The 20,202-nt window shown below is 39.8% G+C and overlaps 2 protein-coding genes across 4 annotated transcripts in view; one reads left to right on the top strand and one right to left on the bottom strand.

The window, feature by feature from the left end:
* Nucleotides 1–10,915, bottom strand: part of socs1 (suppressor of cytokine signaling 1) — a 77,335-nt gene extending 66,420 nt beyond the window's left edge. Inside the window, exons 1-2 of one of the 2 annotated variants that reach the window (XM_018097094.2) lie at nucleotides 10,784–10,915; nucleotides 7,609–7,734 (exon numbers count right to left, since the gene is read on the bottom strand). The gene's annotated coding sequence lies outside the window, so the exon portion shown is untranslated. The remainder of the gene's footprint in view (nucleotides 1–7,608; nucleotides 7,735–10,783) is intronic. The other variant, XM_018097096.2, reaches the window with a different exon arrangement.
* Nucleotides 10,916–11,060: 145 nt separating this feature from the next.
* rmi2 (RecQ mediated genome instability 2) lies at nucleotides 11,061–15,282 on the top strand. 2 transcript variants are annotated; one of them, XM_012971422.3, is made up of 3 exons: nucleotides 11,061–11,216; nucleotides 12,617–12,800; nucleotides 15,000–15,282. In XM_012971422.3, the coding sequence occupies exons 1-3, from the start codon at nucleotides 11,080–11,082 to the stop codon at nucleotides 15,009–15,011; spliced, it is 333 nt and encodes a 110-aa protein (XP_012826876.1). In that variant the 5' UTR covers nucleotides 11,061–11,079; the 3' UTR covers nucleotides 15,012–15,282. The 2 variants fall into 2 exon arrangements, with proteins under 2 accessions (XP_012826876.1, XP_004918006.2); XM_004917949.4 differs by having other exon boundaries at nucleotides 11,065–11,216; nucleotides 12,617–12,942.
* The last annotated feature ends 4,920 nt before the right edge of the window (nucleotides 15,283–20,202 follow it).

Below are 20,202 nucleotides of genomic sequence, written 5' to 3'. Positions count from 1 at the left end.
ACATTTACAACGTTTGTGTGTATGAAATTTAGAAAATACACACATTTGAGGAAATGGAAACTTGCTACGATGACAGAACCATTGAATCAAATGATTATATTTCATTTTTAACTAAATATAAAAATGAGCAGAACAATGAATTTTTAAATGAAATCTGTGGCCAGTGAAGTAAGCCTTGTTCAGTCTGCCATGTGTTTAAACCAAAATGACACGCCCGACCAAGCAACAAATGAGGAGGCACCATACCATAATTCTGGTAAATTTTTCCAATGCCCCTAGAGGTGTTCAGAGATGCTGAACTTTAATCTGTCATCTGATTACTCCAAAATAACAAAGCTTCCTATCTGACAACTGGATTTGTACTATACCATAGTACCATGTATGTAGGGTTTTCAAGGTGGCTGAGCTTGGTTATGGAGTCTGACTGCAAACCTGGTCAGTTTATCGGCCAGTGCTGGGTGCAACAGTGCAGGTCCGAACTGCATTGGTGCCCAAGGTCTGGTACTTACCCACAGTAAAGCAGAACCATTTTGTAATGCTCTCCTTTATGCACTCACACAGTATCATGTGTCCAGGTAGTCTCTGTATATAAAAAACTAAAGTATTAGACCTGCAATGGGAAGAGGCAGAATATGGTCCAATTCATAATAACTGTCAATGTCATGGGCATGGTCAGGTGGGCCTGTAATTACCCATTATTTAGGACCCCTATATCAGGAGAGCTAAGTGGTCCATATAGACACTACTATGGGGTAATTCCCTACCTCAGTTTAGATGTTCAAAATTGTTAGAATTACCCACTTAGTTAGCAGAGAAGCTGATGTACTGAGTAGCCACTCAGCATATTGAGGCTTGACATGAATCATCTTTTAAGGATTCAATAATGTTTAACTGAACTACAGGGACCTCAGAAATGTAAAAGAGCAGGCAGAAAACAAAGTTCCAGTACAGGCAATAGGTCAGAGCAGACGGTAATCAAACAAAGTCCTAGAAGGGCCAGGGCAGGCGGAAAACAGCAAGACATAGGACAGATTTCCCCCAACTGGCTTTTATGCAGCATAGATGTACAATCACTATATACATCTATACCTCATGAGGAGGGCATGCATTATATTGAGGAAGCATTACTCAATACCAACACTCCACACTCTATGGTATTTTTCCTCATGGAGTTACTATCTTTTGTCTTACAATACAACTACTTCCGGTTTGAAAAAGACTTTTATGTCCAAGTGCAGGGTACGGCCATGGGCAGTAATCTGGCACCTAGCTATGCCAACATCTTCATGGATTTTTTGGAACGTAAACTCATACTCCAGAATCCAACATATAGAGAATCCATACACTGTTACTTCAGATATGTGGATGATATTTTCATAATTTTATAGATCAGGTGAAACAAAACTGCGGGAATTTCTTGAATACATTAATTCTCAACATGGCTCAATAAAATTTACAGCAGAACACAGTAATGACATCATACATTATCTCGATGTACAGGTGTCCAATAAGGAAGGCCACATCGTGACCGACCTTTTCTCCAAACCCACAGAGAGAAACAATATCCTCAGACCAGACAGTTTCCACACACCAAATACTATTAAGGGGATACCTAAAGGCCAGTTCTTACGCATCAGGCGCATTGCATCAGATGACCTAAGGTACCTACAGAGCGCTAATAAACTTATTAATAAGTTTGTAGAAAAAGGATATGACAGAAGGACGCTCTGTAAATTGAGAGATGAGGTACAGAAAATCGACAGGAACAGTCTACTCATAAGAAAAATTGGCAAAACCCCATTACAACCAAGAATACCGTTTGTTAGCCAGTATGGCCCTTTAAGCAAACAACTTGAGAAACTGGTCTTACACCATTGGTCTATTGTACAAAAGGACGTAACACTGGGTAAGTTCTGCAAATCACCACCATTATTCTCCTATAAGAGAGGTAACAATTTAGCAGATAAATTGGTCAAATCAGATCTACAGGGCACAGAAATACAAAGTCGTTTCCTTGGCCCTCCGAAACGCGGTACTTTCCCCTGCCTAGGATGTGGCAATTGCAACTCCATCATTAAAGGTGATTTTATTACGCACCCCTATAAGGGGCATAAGATCCCCATTAGAGGGTACCACACCTGCAACTCTGAATCAGTAGTATATGCTCTAAAATGCCCGTGTGGTAAAATGTACATAGGTCAAACTGCTAGACCTGTTAAAACAAGAATACGGGAACATAAATATTCGATAACTACTTATGACCCTGAAAAAAAGAAAACTCAAACACCCGTGGGTAAACATTTTTATTTACACAAACACAGTCCAGCTTCATTACGCTGGCTAGTTCTAGAAAATGTAACTGTCCCAAGGAGAGGTGGAGATAGAACACGTCTGCTACTACAAAATGAGGCAAAGTGGATACACACAATGGACACCCTGGAGCCACTGGGTATGAATTGAGGCCTTGAGCTTTAAATGCTTTCTGTAACAATATGATTTTCATTTACAGCAATGAACTTTGAATGATGGACTTCTTTCCAGAAAAAAGAACTATCTTCCTATCAAATTGCTGTCTGGTAGGAACAGTGGCGTAGCGAGGGGGGTGCCGAGGGGGCCATGGCCCCGGGCGGCGTATCAGAAGGGGCGGCGGCAATCACCATGATATTTAACGTACCCCCAACAGACCATCGGCGGCGGTTCCTTCTCTCTTATGGCGCGGCAACAGGCACTTTTATAAGGTTGCGCCCGTGCGTATGACGTCACACGTCAGCGACGAGGCGCAACCTTATAGAAGCGCCTGTTGCCTGTAAGAGAGAAGGAGCCGCCGCCGATGGTCTGTTGGGGGTATGTACTATGGGGGAAATTGGGGGCACTGTGTGGGGGCTACTGTCTATGGGGAAATTGGGGCACTTTCCATGGGGGGACCAGGTCTTTGTGGGGTATTGTGTATGGGGCACTTCCTATTGGGGGCACTGTGTATGGGGCAATTGGGGCTCTGTGTATGAGGGCACTTTCTATTGGGGGGCAAGGTCTTTGGGGGGTATTGTCTATGGGGACACTGTGTATGGGGCAATTGGGGCACTGTGTATGGGGGCACTTCCTATTGGGGGCACTTTGTATGGGGCAATTGGGGGCACTGTGCATGGGGGCACTTTCTATTGGGGGAACTTTTTAAGAATAACTAAATAGAGGGGCGGCAAATTTCCGGTCGGCCCCAGGCGACGAAAGCCCACGCTACGCCACTGGGTAGGAAATAGCTTTTCCCTTCTACAAGTGTTGCGAATACTACATACAATGTTGCTGTAATGTAACTAATGCCTAAAAGGATATATTACTTCCAAGGTGTTAGGCCACTAGATGGCAGTACACTTTGTTTTCATGACAACCTATACACCTGGCCACTCTGGTGGAGCTGGTGAAACTTGTTGGTGGGGTGTAGGGTATTTATTCTGATTGCTATTATCACTCATGTATGCACCTGAGGAAGGCTGTTAAGCCGAAACATGCAGTGCTGTGATGTCTCAATAAACCTTCACTGCTTCACTGAGAACATGTGTACTCTCTAGGTTTCTTAAATTTAAATTTGAAATGTATACAGCCAACAAGGGGACTGCTACCTGTTGAGGAGTACTTACTGAATACACTGGGAGCTACGACAGGACTTCTATCTATATTTGAAGAATCCAGATAGGCCAAGGTCAATAACAGGGACTCAGACTACAGGGACAAGGGCAGGAACAGATATTACAGGATGTCAAAATCAATACAGCAAATATTTAAAATAATAGAGTTTGTTCTTTCCTTCTTGTGTAGTACCCTATGTATGTCTCTTATATAATTTGCTTTTTTCCTTTTGAATATTGTACTTTTTATTGACTTATATTGATTACCCAGGCAGCCAGGTTCTTTTGTCAGAGTGTCTATAAAGATTCTCATTCATGCAGGTCATGATATACAGTATCTAGTAGAACTAAGTCTAATGCAACTGAACTGAAAATTCCCCAGCATCTAAACCCTTGAGGCAAAGTGACTTTGCCTTTCCTTCTCCTTTAAATGAAAAAAAATTGTGATCCATTTTCAGATTCATTAAATAAAACTTGTAAATTAAAATCTTACTACCCAAGACCTACTGAGATATCATATAAGTCAATGGGAAGTATATCATTAGAGTGCAAGCAAGTAATTTTTTATTATTTTATGCCAATTGTGATTTATGTGCTGGCATAGAAATGGATGGAAAAACGTAAATCTTATTTACAATTTTATGCCACAACATTTCTTAGTGACCCATTCCGCATTCTTTATTAATATGAAAAGTACAATAAAAACAAATTAGTTGCTGCTATGGTCATGTTGCTAAGCTAAGCAGGTGCTTGTTACACTGCTCTGTGTGTGTATGCTAACTGGGGCAATTCACACGCTACTTATCTGCCCAAGTCAGCTATAGATTTAGCAACTCATTTGTTGAGCCTCAAGGAATACAGCAGTAAATCTTGTTGCCCCCTTTATAAATTACCCCTGGTGCTACCAGATGTAATTGTCCTAGGAGACACAAAAGGCCAAATTTACTGTAGGATGTGGTGGTTTATGACACCTGTTATTACAGTTCGCCTCTTTCAAGGTGTGATAATTTTCCATGGTAATACTATAGTTAGTAGTTATATATAGTTACATAGCGTTGAAAAAAAAAACAGAATCCATCAAGTTCAAGCTTTCCAAGTGAATCCAGCACACGCAAACCTATACTGACCTCTGTACACATTCACATATATAAACCTTTTATATACTAATATCAATACAGGTATAGGACCCATTATCCAGAATGCTCGGGACCAAGGGTATTCCGGATAAGGGGTCTTTCCGGAATTTGGATCTCAATGCCTTAAGTCTACTAAAAAATCAATAAAACATTAATTAAACCCAATAGGATTGTTTTGCATCCAATAAGGATTAATTATATCTTAGTTACAAGGTTCTGTTTTATTTCCACATAGAAAAAGGAAAAAAGGAAAATCAGTTTTAAAATTCTGAATTATTTGATTAAAATGGAGTCTATGGGAGACGGGCATTCCGTAATTCTGAGCTTTCTGGATAACGGGTTTCCGGATAAGGGTTCCGATACCTGTACTAACTGTAGATTTTAGCGTCACAATAGCCTTGGATACTATGCTTGTTCAAGAACTCATCCAGGCCCCTCTTAAAGGCATTAACAGAATCTGCCAGTGCAACATCCCCCGACAGGGCATTCCACAACCTCACTGCCCTCACTGTAAAAAACCACCTACGCTGCTTCAACTGAAAGTTCTGTTCCTGTTATCTAAAGGGGTGAGCTCTGGTGCGCTGATTGCTTATATGGGAAAAAAGAACATCCCCCATCTGCATATAATCCGCTTTAATGTACCTGAATAGAGTAATCATGTCCCCTCACAAGCGCTTTTTTTCCTGAGAAAACAACCCCAACTGTGACATAGTTTAAATCTTCCATCCCCTTTACCAGTTTAGTTGCACATCTCTGCACTCTCTCCAGCTCATTAATATTCTTATTAAAGACCAAAACTTGAGTCAATGCCCTTTTCATGCAAGACAGCACTGTATTTGCTTTAGCAGCCACAGAATGACACTGCCTGGAATTAGACAACTTGTTATCAAAAAAATCCCCAGATTCTTCTCAATTAAGAATACCCCCAACACACTATCATTCAGCGTATAATTTATGTTTATATTATTTCTACCAAAGAGCATTACTTTGCACAATTCAACATTAACCCTTATTTTCCATTTTGCTGCCATGTTTTCCAATTTTGTCAAATCACTCTGCAAAGTGGCAGCATCCTGCATGGAATTTATAGTTTTGCAATTTAGTTGGCAGAAATAGTTGGCAGTAGTTAAAGGGCAAATCACTGCAAACAACACTGCATGCTACTTAACTGCTTGATATGGAGCAGTCCAAAACTGTTGTCACAATTAAATGCAGGGCCTTTGCTGAAAGAAGTAGGAATCGTCACACAATTGCAGTGAACTCAACAAACACACTTTATTCTCACAGGGAGGCAGACTTAATACCGGCTCTGGTTGGTGACAAAGGATGACAATACAGATTTCAGGCAAGGGGTCAGCTTTGTGTCAGATTCTAAGGCCTATCTAGTCCAAGGTTACTTATTCTTTGGGTCCCTGTCTGGCAAGGTGCTAGTTCACTGGACCCTTTCTTACTCTTAGTCTGAGCCTTAGCTACTCAAATAGCTGGTCTACCACTAACCCACAACTCCCAAGCATTCAAGGATTTTTATGCAAGAGCAGAGTACCAAAACCACTTCAACATCCGCTTCAACTACTTAGAAGACTGACTCCTTGTGGAAATGCTTAGAGAATAGGACCAGGCTATTTAAGTTACTGCTCTTCTAGTAAACATTAAAAGAGAAAGAAAGTGTAATTCACTTGGGGGTGCAAAATTTTAGGAACCCCCCAAGTGACTGTAATTACCTGAGCCAAAATTTTCTCAAGCCTTACTTATGGTCACTTTGAAAGCTACTTCTTCTACTTAGAAAGTTCCTTTACCTTACCACCAAGAAAGGGGAAATGCTGAATTGTGCATTTATTGTGCTATTTCCACTAATTGTAATTACCTACCTGAAACCCTTGACTGGTGCACCTGTTAGTGGAAAAAAAGCATGGCATTGGGGTTCTTCTGTATGAGCACCACAGAGCGATCCCCCTCCTGTTTCTTCATGCGGGTGTTCATGTGAGATGGAGTAAATAGCTGAACTTTAACAAAATGGCCAATTTCTCCACTCTACTGTGCATGTGTCAGCCCCATGGACACTAAAGAACAAAGTGGAAGAACAGGGTCGCTCCATGGTGCTCACTAAAAAGAATTGTGAGCAGGCGCAATCTTCTGCTAAGAGGAGCATTGGCACGGGGTACCGGGTAAGTGATTACAATGTCATTTGGCATCCCAAGTAATTTACACTTTCCTTCTCCTTTAAAAGAAGGCTCCAGTTCATCGTCTGTATGATAACTGACCACTGAAATGAAATGCATGCACACATTTAGCCAGTTTTGTAAAGTAATATTTTTAGTGCCGAAAACTCCTTTTACTGTTCCTTTGAAATTGGTTCAAAACTGTAATCACTATTACCATGTTATTCAGTTGCTTTGGAAAATAATTGGAGCTCACTGTTTCTTGGCTGTGCAGAACAAAATTATATTTTTTGGCATTTAAACTATTTGGAATTTTATTTCTAAAGTAAAATTATAAAGCAAAGATCCATGTCCAGCTCTTTTTATCCTAAGCCAGGTTCTTTATTCTGATTTTTTTAAAAAAATAACAACTGCTAAGAAAGAGGTACAATCAGGTCATCTGCAAAATGAAGCGTCATAGCTATAAAAGATTTGTAGTGCAAGCACTGTGTTCTTCCATTAAATCCTAAAACGCATTGTTTATATCAGTAGCCACTGAAAAGGTCATTTCAGGCTTATACACAAACCGAACAGAACATTTAATATAAATAATTCTGCACTGATTTCATTCAACTTAGGTTCTTTAGAGCATTACACATAGGCAGGTGTTAGGTTGCTTGGATAAAAGTTGCCAGAATTGGCCATGATTACCTGCTTATATGTACACAGCTAAATGTGACGGACAGTCTGGAGTCCATATCTGACTGGATGCTATTGGTTCCACATCCGGAGTAGAATTACACCTGTTTTTTTAATAGCTCGACTCCTTAACATCAGCTGTTTGGGAATAATTTAACAATAATGTTTAGTAAATATAAAAGTCATGTACACATAATAAAATAAAGGTAACAGTAACTGCCCTCAAAATAATCCCACATGCAACTCTCAAGCTATGCTATAAAAAACTGCAATAATCATTTTTACCTGCAGAGAATCAGGTGTTGTGGTGTGAGCTAGAAGAGAGGAACTTCTGGTGATGTGGGACATTGATGATTGGTTGTTGGACATGAGGTGGTAAGACTGTGCTAGGAAGCAGACTACCCTATATATAACTAATGATGTGCAGCTGTGCACAGTGAATTTTAAAGACTCTGTTAGTGCAGAGAGCGCAACTGTGCTCTCTACACTAGCAATGCGCCCCCCCCGACCCCCTCTCAAACATTAGCTGGCCCTTGGCTAGCGCCACACTGGGCTGATTATTGGCCTGCAGAAAAGACAGGCTGAGAGAGTCAGCCCCTATGCTGGCACCAACCTGTTACCATGCCTGCACCCAGAGGCATTGTCTTGGCCTGGGTGCATGCAGACGTGGCAGATATCAGCCAAAAAATGTGAGACTTTGCATTTCTAGCTGTTGTTCTCTGCGTCTGCCTGTCTGCACTTGGTTGGAGATAATGCTTACAGATGCAGGCAAGGCAGGAGACTGGTGCCAGCATAGGGGCTGATTGTCAGCCTGAGAATAATCCCCATGTAACACTAGCCTAAGTGTCGGGGTGAGTGATAAGCCAACCGCAATATAGTTTATTTAAATGCGGCAAGATAACACAACACTAAAATCATTTCCAGACCCCCTTGAGGCTGCAGGGTCTGCTGTCTCTTTAGTTAGTCTACTGCCACACAGGGCCGATTCTCTCCCTGCAGAAAATGCAGGTTGAGAATCAGCTCCTAAGCTGGCACTGCACCTGGAAGCATTGTCTTGGCCTGGCTGCAGACTCAATGCCCCTTTGCGCCTGAAACTTTACATTTTATGACACATTAAGCCCAAGCATCTTACATTAAAGCAAATAATGATGAAATGACACAGTTGCACCATGAATTTACCACAGTAACTCTAGTGATTTTCACAATTGGTCCAAATAAATTCCACTCTTAAATAAGCAACAATTTGATGATTCTACTATATCTTCATTCCTCAGCTGTTTAATATGTGCAAAAAAATTCCAAAACCAATTAGAGAATTTAGTAAAACTTGAGGAATAAGGGGGACTAAACTCACTACCTTTGACATCAAAAGCAAATGTTTAGACCATTTTGCTGCCAACAAGTTAGTAAATAGTAACCAGGCCCGGGACTAGGGGGAGGCACAAGAAGCAGCAGCCTGGGGCACAATGATTGGGGGGTTCCAGGCAGGAGCCTCTCTCCTGCCTACCCCTAGTCTGCAGTTTTTTTGTCATTGCCCCCACCGCTTGACATTACGTGGTGGGGGCAATGACCCATCGCACTGCATCTCTTCCCCAGCCCCCCCTGGAACTACACATGAGCGCCAAAGCACACGCGAAGGTGGGGGTAGGGAGGGTGCAGGGGCGAGTTTCCTAGGGTGCCCGGTTGGCTTGGCCCACCCCTGATAGTAATTATTCAGAAGTTACCATTAAGTACTTAAAGGACCAGGTTTACAAAAAAGAATAAACTGTTAAAGGGAAAATTACCTGCATACCTGTAAAAAATAATTCCACTCCTGACTTAATCAACAAAGAAAGTTAAAATGATTTGCACGGCGGAAAAATTTTAAGTGCCACAGCCGCTTCCTTTGATGCAGGCTTTTGACACATTCATAGATTTTTTAACACATGCGTCAAAGGAAGTGACGCACAGCAAATTTTACTGTGGCACTGCAAATTTTTTCGCCCATGTTTAAAATATTAAAGAAAAACCAAAAAACTTTTTTGATCATAAGGGTTTAGAACTCTAAGGGGCTGATTTACTAATCCACGAATCCGAATGGGAAAAATTTGGATTGGAAACGAACATTTTGCGACTTTTTCGTATTTTTTGCAATTTTTTTGTCGCCGTTACGACTTTTTCGTAAATTGTCGCGACTTTTTTGTAGCCGTTACGACTTGCGCGAATTGTTGCGACTTTTTCGTAGCCGTTACGATTTGCTCGTATATTGTCGCGACTTTTTCGTATTGAGCGCTCGTAAACGGCGGGCAAAACTTTCAGACTTTGTATGATTTTGGAAGCCTCCCATAGGACTCAATGGCACCCTGCAGCTCCAACCTGGCCCAAGAAAAGTCACCATACTGAAGCTTGAATGAATCCGAAACTTTCGTACTCGGCGCGGCAGCTACGAAAAAGTCCCAAAAATTCGTGCAAGTCGTAACTCTACGAAAAAGTCGTAACGGCTATGAAAAAGTCGCGACAATTTACGAAAAAATCGCAAAATACCGATCATTGCGAAAAAAACGCATTCGGCCGCTTTTCGGAGAATCCGTAAGCAGAACTATCCAGAACTACCCCAGGGGTCCCCAACCGCCGGGCCGCCTCTGTGAATATGCTGTGTACGCAAAGCGCTGCCCGAAGAAAGGCGCGTAGACAAGCGTCACGTCTTTATAAGCGCAATGCTTTTATACGCGCCTTTCTTCAAGCGGCGCTTCCCGTACACAGCATATTCACAACAAATTAAATGAATTCACCAGGTGAGGAACGCACAGCGTGGATAAAAATGCAGCGTAAGAACGCGTCGCGCGTATAAAGGTGCGAGTGAATTTTTTTGTGCTTGACGCCGGTCCCTGCTGCAAGAAAGGTTGGGGACCACTGCTCTAGGCTATGCCAAACTCCACCTTGTAAAATGAAAATAGTACTTTCCCTGAATAAATTAGATTTCCACAGAAAATCTTTCTTTTTTTAGGATTTAATTATTGCCTTGTGAAAGAGAGAGAGAGATATTTTATATATATATATATATATATATATATATATATATATATATCTCGTATAAATGTGTGTAGCAAGCAATGGAGAGTCATTGCATGCTTTATACAATTTCACATTATCACTTTTGGGAACAGAAGTTGATATGATTATATATACCCTGTATATATGTTCCTACCTTACTCCACACAAAGACATGAACTTTTAAAACTGTTGGTGGAAACTCTAAGGATTCTCCTGTAAAACCCGCCTCCTGCCTCGATCTCACAGCAGTTGCATGACAGCACAATCCCCTAGAGAGCTGCTCTCTACACAGGCAGTGACAAGGGCGGGAAGCTAGGTATCTTCTTGTGTTCCTGCAAGCTCCGGGTCTGCGATATCAGCTGTGCTCTGATTGGATAGTTCTGCTTACGGATTCTCCAATCAGAGCACAATATTCTTGACAAACGGTAAAATTGACCAATCAAGGCACAGATGCAGACAGGGATCGGGAGAAATTACAAACTGAAAGCACTGCAGAAAGGAAGATTGAAAAGAAGAATCTGCAGGCTGTTAATTTTACCTAAGAACCTCACGAACTCAGAACGTTTGCTGCAAATTTCATCCCACAGGTACTATACTAGTACTTCTATATAATATTCCTATCAATTATCCTAACAGATGGATGGTAATTTAGGTATTTTATTTGGTTTTATATATTTGTTGTTGTTGTTTTTTTGCACTTACTATTTTTTTTTTTTACTTTTGTCATTATTTTGTTCATTTCTAGTTAGTTACAATGGAGCCAATGTTGTGTATCAGTGCCAGTGTTATAGTGCCAGAGCCTGCGTCTCACTGTATATAATGTGCCTAGGATGAATAACTTAAACACATCTAAAGGGGGCGGGTTCGCTTTTAAGTTAACTTTTAGTATGTTATAGAATGGCTTATTTCTAGCAACTTTGCAATTGGTCTTCCTAATTCATTTTTTTTTTTATAGTACTTGAATAGTTGACTTTTTCACTGACACCAGCAGCCAAAAAGCCTCTGCGAGGCTACAATTTTATTATTATTGTTACTTTTTATTACTTATTTTTCCATGCAGGCCCCTTAACTATTCATATTCTCATCTCTCGTTTAAACCACTGCCTGGTTGCTAGGGTAAATAGGACCCTAGCAACCAGGTAGCTGCTGAAATACCAAATGGAGAGCTGGTGAATAAAAAGCTAAATAACTAAAATACCACTACAAATAAAAATAGAGGACAAATTGTATCAGATTATCAATGTCTACATCACATTAATAGTTAATGTAAAGGTGAACTAACCCTTTAAGATAACTGATCACAAACACAAATGAATGGAGAACCCCTCACAGAAGTGCACAGGCCCGGATTTGTGGAAAGGCCACAAAGGCCTGGGCCTAGGGCGGCACAAGTTTAGGGGTGGCATGCCGCCCCGCCGCAACAGAATTTTTTAAATTTGGCTCCCATACGGAGCAGTCGGGACCTCTCCCCACTGCTCCGTATGGGAGTTTAAATGTGTGATTGCGCATGCGCACTATTGGTGGGGGGGGGCGGGGGCGGCCTCGGGGCGCCGAAAAGTTAAATCCGGCCCTGGAAGTGCATGTATGAATACTTTTACATCCTAAGCATTTTAGGGTAAAAAAAGCACTCCCATCTGCACTTTTGTGCAGTATCCCTGGAAGTCAGTGGGAACCGCAAGAGGTAGATGAGAGGTAAATATTTTACACCAGCAGTGAATCCACGTTAGGTCACTCTATGTATGGCCCATCTTTAGCCTCCCCAAACAAAAAAGTCACCCTCTGCCTATGTTTGGTCCCATGTCGGCGGCTGAACTGTATGCCACAGCTAATCAAGGCAAGAACCTGTGGTTTACTTTATATAGCCCAATTTACTTTAGACTGTTTATCTTACATATTTGCCTTATTAACTATATTGAAAAAAGTCTTTATTCAGTGCAGTCTTTACTTCTACCTGCTGTTAAATTTACCCTGAACTATTCCTTTAAAGCTACCAAAACAGGCGAACAGAAATGGCTGCTCATGGAGAGACAAGTTCAGTTGGTGGATTTCAGTTTAGTTCTCCGCCCGTGAAGATGTTAGCCGGAAAACTGAGGGAGTGTACAAGGCGAGCGGGCCCTACGCCATCCTTCTGGTTGGAAAAGGACCCCAGTGGAGGCGGTGGTCAGTTGGATGTAAGTCTGGTGTGGATGCAGGGCACCGTAATCCAAGTGCGGCCAGATCGGGGCACCACCCTCCGTCTGAATGACACCACTCACACATTCACAGTATGTGGGGCAGACAAGGTGCCCAAGGGAAAGCACTGCCTTGAGATAGGTATGGCTCTTACTTTGGGGAGGATAGCTGGTACGGGGACATCAAGGCCGGGCATAAGCATTTTATAGGTCTGGGCAGAAAACAAAACGGTCAAAAGTGCCTACATTCATTTTGAGATAAAGGGAGCAGAGCAAGCTCATGCATGCAATTACAAACTAAAAAAGCATGTATTGCTGTAATTTTTGTCCTACATGTGCTATTGCTGTTAGGCTAATGGGGGCCGATTCACTAAAGGTCGATAACGCTTATCGTATGGTTTTTTGCGTTAAAAAGCATGCGATAAATAAGTACCTATTCATCAAAGTCATTTTGCATGCGCTAAATAACGCATTGAGGTAATTATTGCATAGAGATAATACTAACTCCTGATTCACAAACGCATAAGAAGCGTTAAAAGCATAAAATGTGGTGATAATTACTGTGAAACTTAACGCCTCCCAGGAGTAGGAGTTACTATACAAAATTGCAGCTGGTGATTGTCTGTGGTGACAAGCTGGACTTTGCAGGCAAATTTTTTCAAGTATGTGATCGTCCTAGAGTGATACATTCTCCAGTTTTCAGGGAAATGGTAATTTTCAAAACGGTAGTTTTTAGAAAGTAATGGTTACGTGCGGTATACTGACGCTAATATCGCATGTGTGGAAAATACCACTTGAAAATCGGTCATCGCGAGATAAATAACACCAAGAACATCACTTCTTAATTTTCGCAAGTATCCTTTTAGTGAATCGAGTGTTAAGTCGTAAAAAATAAGAAGTGATAAAATTTTTATCGACCTTTAGTGAATTGGCCCCATGGTGTTTTATCCTTGAGTGGTCAGCTACTGCCCTGTATCGGGGTGAACGTTGGAAATACTACATTTCAGCCAGAAAGCTCTCAAGTGTGTATTTGCGCAATAACAGACAGACCCCTTTTACTAAATCAGTCGCAAATATCTCACTCCGTTATAAAATGTTAATGGATCTTTCTGATAAAAGATTATTTTAAGTTTTATCTTGTTGGGCAGTGAAGTACTTAGGGAAATGACACAGAACATTTTGTCACCTCCATTAAAGCAGGCAAAATTCCTGGTGATTGAGCATAGTTGATATTGCTGTTGGTATGTAATTGTCCAAAATTCCTGGCAATTAATTTTTTTGTAATTTGCAGTTTATATCAGTGATGATTTCTGTAGTGCACAATAGCAAGGTATTTCTTGTATGGGGGTGACAAAATAGTATGTCACATAAGCTGCCAACTCGGACCTTCTGAACTAAATGGAAATCCCCAGGTCCCGAGCATTCTGGATAACAGGCCCTATACCTGTATAGTAATACATACCTCACAGAAATGCCACAAGAGTAGAACTTGGTCCTGGTGCAATAATTTTCAATAATTGCATCAGACCACTGATGCAGATTTTTAACAACAGGTTTACATAGCCTGCATTATGATCCGTTCATTGACTCAGGGGAAGAATATTACATAAGACCAACTGGGACCAGCATGTGGGAGGGCAAATCCAACAGTCATTTGTAAAAACACTCTTTCTAAAGGTACTTACATCAAGGTGTGCTCTTTGCCATTTCGATTTAGTTGCGTTCTCTGCCACTTAGGCCTTCCTGCCTTCTGATCCAAATCAAAGGCTGCTGTGTCTTGAACCCTGGAGCTACTGTCACCTTCTGATCATGTTGCAGCTCCAGGGTTTCCTTTGTGCCGAGTGTTTCTAGGAACAGCACACGAGAAATGACGCCAGGCAGACTTTAGCATAGTTGTGTCCAATTTGGGATTCACTGTATGTGCAATTGCGTTTTTGGGGAATCGCACACAATTGTATAAGCTGCAGCACAATTGCACAAAGGACATTGCTCCCTTGTGACCACAGTGCCACTGAAACCTTGCATTTTGGGGAAAAATAAGTGCTGATTGTACTCAAAATTGCACTTTTCTCACTGCACTTGAGGATATCAATGAGCCCTTTTAATGTTTGTCAGAAAGTAACTAGTAATGTATTCAAATTAGTTTTCTTTTTTTTAATGAATGCTCCTAAAAATGTTTTATCTATATTTACGTTTTAGGAAAGTATGTAATGGTAATGGGTGTTGTGTTGTCCTCCAGTCCTGAGCCTATTTTGCGTGCAGTGAAAATTACTGATTTATCAGACAATCCAGTGCATAGCCGTATGTGGAAACATGAAGTGGATCACTTACACAGGACCTACATGGGACACAGAGCCATCTGACTTTCTTAAAAGTTGTGTTAAGTTGTAACCATAACAGAACTGTTTTGTAAAATAATATTATGTATAGTATTTTTATGTAATGATTCTAATTTTGTTAATAAAATAATACTAAGATGTCCGATATGTCCTAGATTTATGCATGTGGTAAATACTATATGTATATATACACATACATGTATATAGCTATATGAACAAAGACAGGCCTGGTATCTTTAACACTCTGTACTGAGCCTAAATAACCAAAACAGATATGTACTTTGTTCTATATGGTATATCAGAAACCTAGATAAACATCCCTTTAGTAGCAGACCCTGTGTCCACAACTACATTTTCGATACATAAGATGGATGTAAAATGAAAGTTTGGTCACGTAATTTACATGGACTAAAGAGATCCTCTGCACTCTCCCATTTTTATATATAAAGAAAATTAAAAAGTAATGTCAACCGTAAATATAAAATTGATATCATGCTTTTGCCGTGAACTGAATGCTATAGAATGTATGTTCAAGATCTAAATAGCTTATATAGCCATTTTGTCCATCTGCCTCTATTCTTTTGACTCTCCAGCATGGTGCAAGGGTTTTGCAGCAAAATTCATCAACCTTGGAACCCTGTCTCGCACTAAGGATGCCCACTACCTCCATCCTCCATAATTCATTGCTACTTACATGATTGCTTATCTGTATCCTAATGCTGAGTTCAGAAGCAGGTCAGTTTTAACAGTTACCTTTTTTTAGCATTAGCTACCACATAAACTTATAAAAAGCACAGAAAATTACTAATAGTAAATACAGGGGTGGTGGAATTATGACTAAAAGGGAGACCGCAAAAGAACAAGAAATAGAACAAAGAGGGGCCGATTCACTAAAGTCCGAAATAAGGAGTGCTATTTATAGCATGCGTTAAAAATCTTATCACTTCTTATTTTTCGCTCGATTCACTTGTCATAATTAAGAAGCGATGTTCTTGGAGTTATTTATCTTACGATGACATATTTTAATGAAAAAAACTATGCGATAAGCGTTATTGACCTTTAGTGAATCGGCCCCTATAACGCTTATCGCATAGCTTTTTTCATTAAAATATGTCATCGTAAGATAAATAACGCCAAGAACATTGCTTCTTAATTATGACAAGTGTCCTTTTAGTGAATCGAGCGAAAAATAAGAAGTGATAAGATTTTTAACGCATGCTATAAATAGCACTCCTTATTTCGGACTTTAGTGAATCGGGCCCAGAGTCTGTCTTTATTAAGACTGGGAAAATCTGCAATTCGACAGTGACTATATAATAGTTTATATTCTGCCAGCTGCAGCAAGGTTACTGAAAGCAAAATTGTATTGGTTACCATGCATTATGACAGATTTGCAGACTGCTAGTGTATATCAGTGTATATTTAATGGCTGGATGAATGTGAGCTTCTAGACAGGGCCATGTTACAGTTGCAGACCCATTGCCTGTCATAGTGAATACAACCATTGGTAAGAGGCTAGGTCTTTCCATGGATTCTGTATAGTTCATTGATACCTTTTTATGACAGCTTATCTTCTGTACCCAGTCATGGTTGTGCAAGGTTATTTTAATCATGGGAAAGAAGAAGAGAAACCCAGCATGATTAGAGTATTCCCAGAGGATGTGCTGTAATATAAAGGCATTTCTGAACTGTGCAAACTACTTCATGTGAATTGAGCTCAGAATGGCTGGTTAGGTAAACAGATATAACACTGAATATAGTAAACACATGCAATAGCACCATTCTACAGTTGCAGGAGCAGACCCACTCCACTGCCTGTCATCTTGAAGGCAAACACTGCTAAGGGAGGCCCAGTCAACAAAGAGTACACAGAGCATTTGCAGAAGATTAACTCTAATGCGATATTGCTGAACTACGCAAAGTAATTATGAAAGAAAAGTGCCCATAATAATATTGGGAAGTATATAAATCATTGTACATGGATTTGCCTTAAGCTTTTTGTCTATGCCACAATAATTAGAATTAACAAATTCTTATTAAACATAATTAATTTGAGCTTGAAGTTTTTAGTTATGTGGTGGTTTAAATTAATTTATACCATGTGTTATGTTTTTGGGCATACAGGTCTTAATTATTTGCACTCACAATAGTATAAATTTTTCCAAACTAAAGTACATAGTTTTTTGCAGCACTGCCCTTTATTTTCAGAATTGCATACAAACTTTATTTGTTTGCTGTACCCAGAAAAGCCTTTCTGCTGCATACGGATTCAGCCTTACCTATTTCAGTTAATGACTAGAGTTCTTGTTGAGGGGCTGATAAGTAAGGTAAGGTCTGACACAACCAGCTTCCCTTGAATATTTTATGATACCCTGACTAGTTCACCCCACATCAGACACAGAACACACTTTGTATAGTGGCACTAACCTAAAAGATATCCTGCTGTAATTTGTTATAGCCTTCATAGCACATGAATGGCTGAGAATGTGATTTTGACCACTGATCTCAGTAGGAGAAAAAAAATCATTGCTTTAATTAGTTTTACTTGAATTTTAGTCATTATATTGCATGCATTATTGTTTTTGATTTCTCGTTATTGCCCGTGAAAATTTTGTTCAGTAGACCACTAGTGTTCATATTTAGGATGTCTGATCATCACATTAAAGTACATGGGGCAAATGATGCTAGAAACTTTGAGACAATTTTCAGAAGCTTTATAAAACTGCAATTTGTAGCCTGGAAGTTGGGAGTAGAAATACTTTTTCTTACCCATTATTCATTCGGCAGAATGTGTTCTTTTCAAAAATATATAGTTTAGTGGTCCACATACTCTTTGGTGTGCTTATTCAGGGTGCTTATTTTGCAAAAGTGTTAACCATGAAAGTTCACATGTATTAAACTTACTGTATGTACATTGGGCACAGTGCTGTTATGTAGACCCCTGCCATTTATTTTTATGATGTTTAATTTTGGTACATAAGAATATGTGGGAGATAGGATGCTGTAAAATGAAGCTTTAAGACAATTTTTAAGAAAAAAAATGCTAACTTTAGCAAAGCTTTGTGGTAGTTAGAAGTAGAATTCTTTTTAACCATTTTGAATTTGGCAGAATGTGTTCTTTCCAGAAATATATAAATAAGGTTGAGGAGACTGCCTCATACAGACAAAAGCAAACAAAAGGAATTTTTTAAGAGTTTGGAATTCATTCCCAGAATTCCTTTTGTTTGCTTTCCAGAAATATGTGACTTTCAGGGGTGAAGTTATATTTTTTTCGCTTTATTCTGTCTTAAATACTGTAAAAATATTGATTTTGCCATATTTATTATAGACATGATAGTTCATATGCACTGTTTTCATTTTAAGGCCTCTACATGCCACATAATTGGGTAAGTTGGTGCAAATTGGGAATCAAACAGTTCAGTAGATCCTTGGCATTCATGTATTTCAGGCACCTAATGACCTGTGGGAGATCAGATCCTGTAAATTGTATTGGTGCATTTAGGATACATAAGGCTTTTCAAATCAGTTGTGTTGCTTCACATAAAATGTTTCTCATATATATCTCTCTATATGCTAAAAAAAGATTATATTTTTTTCATTTAGGTGTTTAGAAGGCTATATCTTGATATGCCCCCCAGGAAAAGCCTCTAAAATGTGAGAGATCTATCCGGCAGTAAACATGAATAAAGTGTCAAATTATTTTGGCGGTGAAAGGGTTAATCCAGTTTAGAACCTTTCACACCTGACAGACCATGAAGTTTGTCATTAGTTCATTGCCAATGGCTGGCTCATTATTATTATTATTAATTAACGAACAGTATTTATTAAACAACATGTTTCTCAGTGCTGTACAACACAAGTGTACACAACAAACATTCACATTATACACAAATACTGACCAATAAGAGGAGGTATAGAGGGCTTTGCTTAATAGAGCTTACTGGTATCAGGGGGTTATATTGTATGTCTGGTAAATCTGACACTCTTTAAGAATTATATAAGTCTAAGAAGTATATTGTGTTTTTGGTGTTTTCTATTTTGAAAGATGTTTTAAATTATCATTCTTTACTTTCTGTGGGACATTTGATTTTTATGATCTCCTTCCAACTGCCTAATACTTTTTGTTCATCTGGCAGCCACGCACATAAGTGTTTATTTAAGTTGTCTTTAAAATAACTTTGGGACAGTAGTATCTATTGCCATTGGATATGCTTCAAGTCATCTCCCCTATATTTTTTGTAATTTGTTGAAGTACAACGTGCTTCATAGGTTAACAAATCTCAGGCTATACTGCACCACTCAGTGACTCGGTGACTCACTAATACACACACCCCATCTGGGTCAGTTTGTCAGAAACTAACAAAAACTAATGTGGAAGGAAGATGGAGCACAAAAAAATCAATTAGCTTTACTCAGGCAGTATCCTGGCTGGAATCAAATCCTGGACCTTAATACTTACATGAGATTTTCATTTCAGAACAATGTTTCTACACTCTGGAATGATGCAAGCTGACATTTGTATCATTCCCCTATAATCTTCTGTTCCAAGGCTCTGGCAACTTCTACCGGGTATGGTGACCCATAACACTTTTGCCAGCCTGTCCCACACAATTGGCAAGTCCACATTGGAAAGCTTGCAGGATGTGACACTGAGACATCACTCACTGTATAAGCAACCTCAGAAAATAGCTTTTCTTATCAGCATGATAATTCCCCATGCACAAATCAAGCTCTGCTGAGATAATGGTGGAATAACTTGAATTGTGAATACACAAAGCCCTCACCTTAACCCAGCTAAACCCCCTTAGAATGAACTGGAATGCCAACTGATAGCCAAGCCCCATCCCCTAACAACAGTACCCATGCTCACTAATGTTCTTGTGGCTAAACTAAAGCAAATCACAATAATATTCGAATATTATAGAAACAGAAGCAGCTTCATGTAATATTTTGAAGAAAACACTGACATTGCTGCAAATAAAATTTAGGGTTTAAACAAATATGTAGTAGCTGCTAGGAAAGTGTGGAAAAACATTAGAGATGCAATGACTGCCCACACAAGC

Source organism: Xenopus tropicalis, chromosome 9 (genome assembly GCF_000004195.4).
Source record: "Xenopus tropicalis strain Nigerian chromosome 9, UCB_Xtro_10.0, whole genome shotgun sequence".
Classification (NCBI taxonomy): domain Eukaryota; kingdom Metazoa; phylum Chordata; class Amphibia; order Anura; family Pipidae; genus Xenopus; species Xenopus tropicalis.
Note: the sequence above shows the minus strand (reverse complement) of the source record. Positions and strands in the feature narration are given on the sequence as shown.

Bases quoted from the DNA above. Each gene is read 5' to 3' on its own strand.
- rmi2 (XM_004917949.4), top strand. From the start codon at position 11,080: ATGCAGACAGGGATCGGGAGAAATTACAAACTGAAAGCACTGCAGAAA. The intron at 11,217-12,616 runs GTACTATACTAG...ATTCCTTTAAAG, and splicing joins CTGCAAATTTCATCCCACAG to CTACCAAAACAGGCGAACAG. The intron at 12,943-14,999 runs GTATGGCTCTTA...TTTACGTTTTAG, and splicing joins AAAGCACTGCCTTGAGATAG to GAAAGTATGTAATGGTAATG.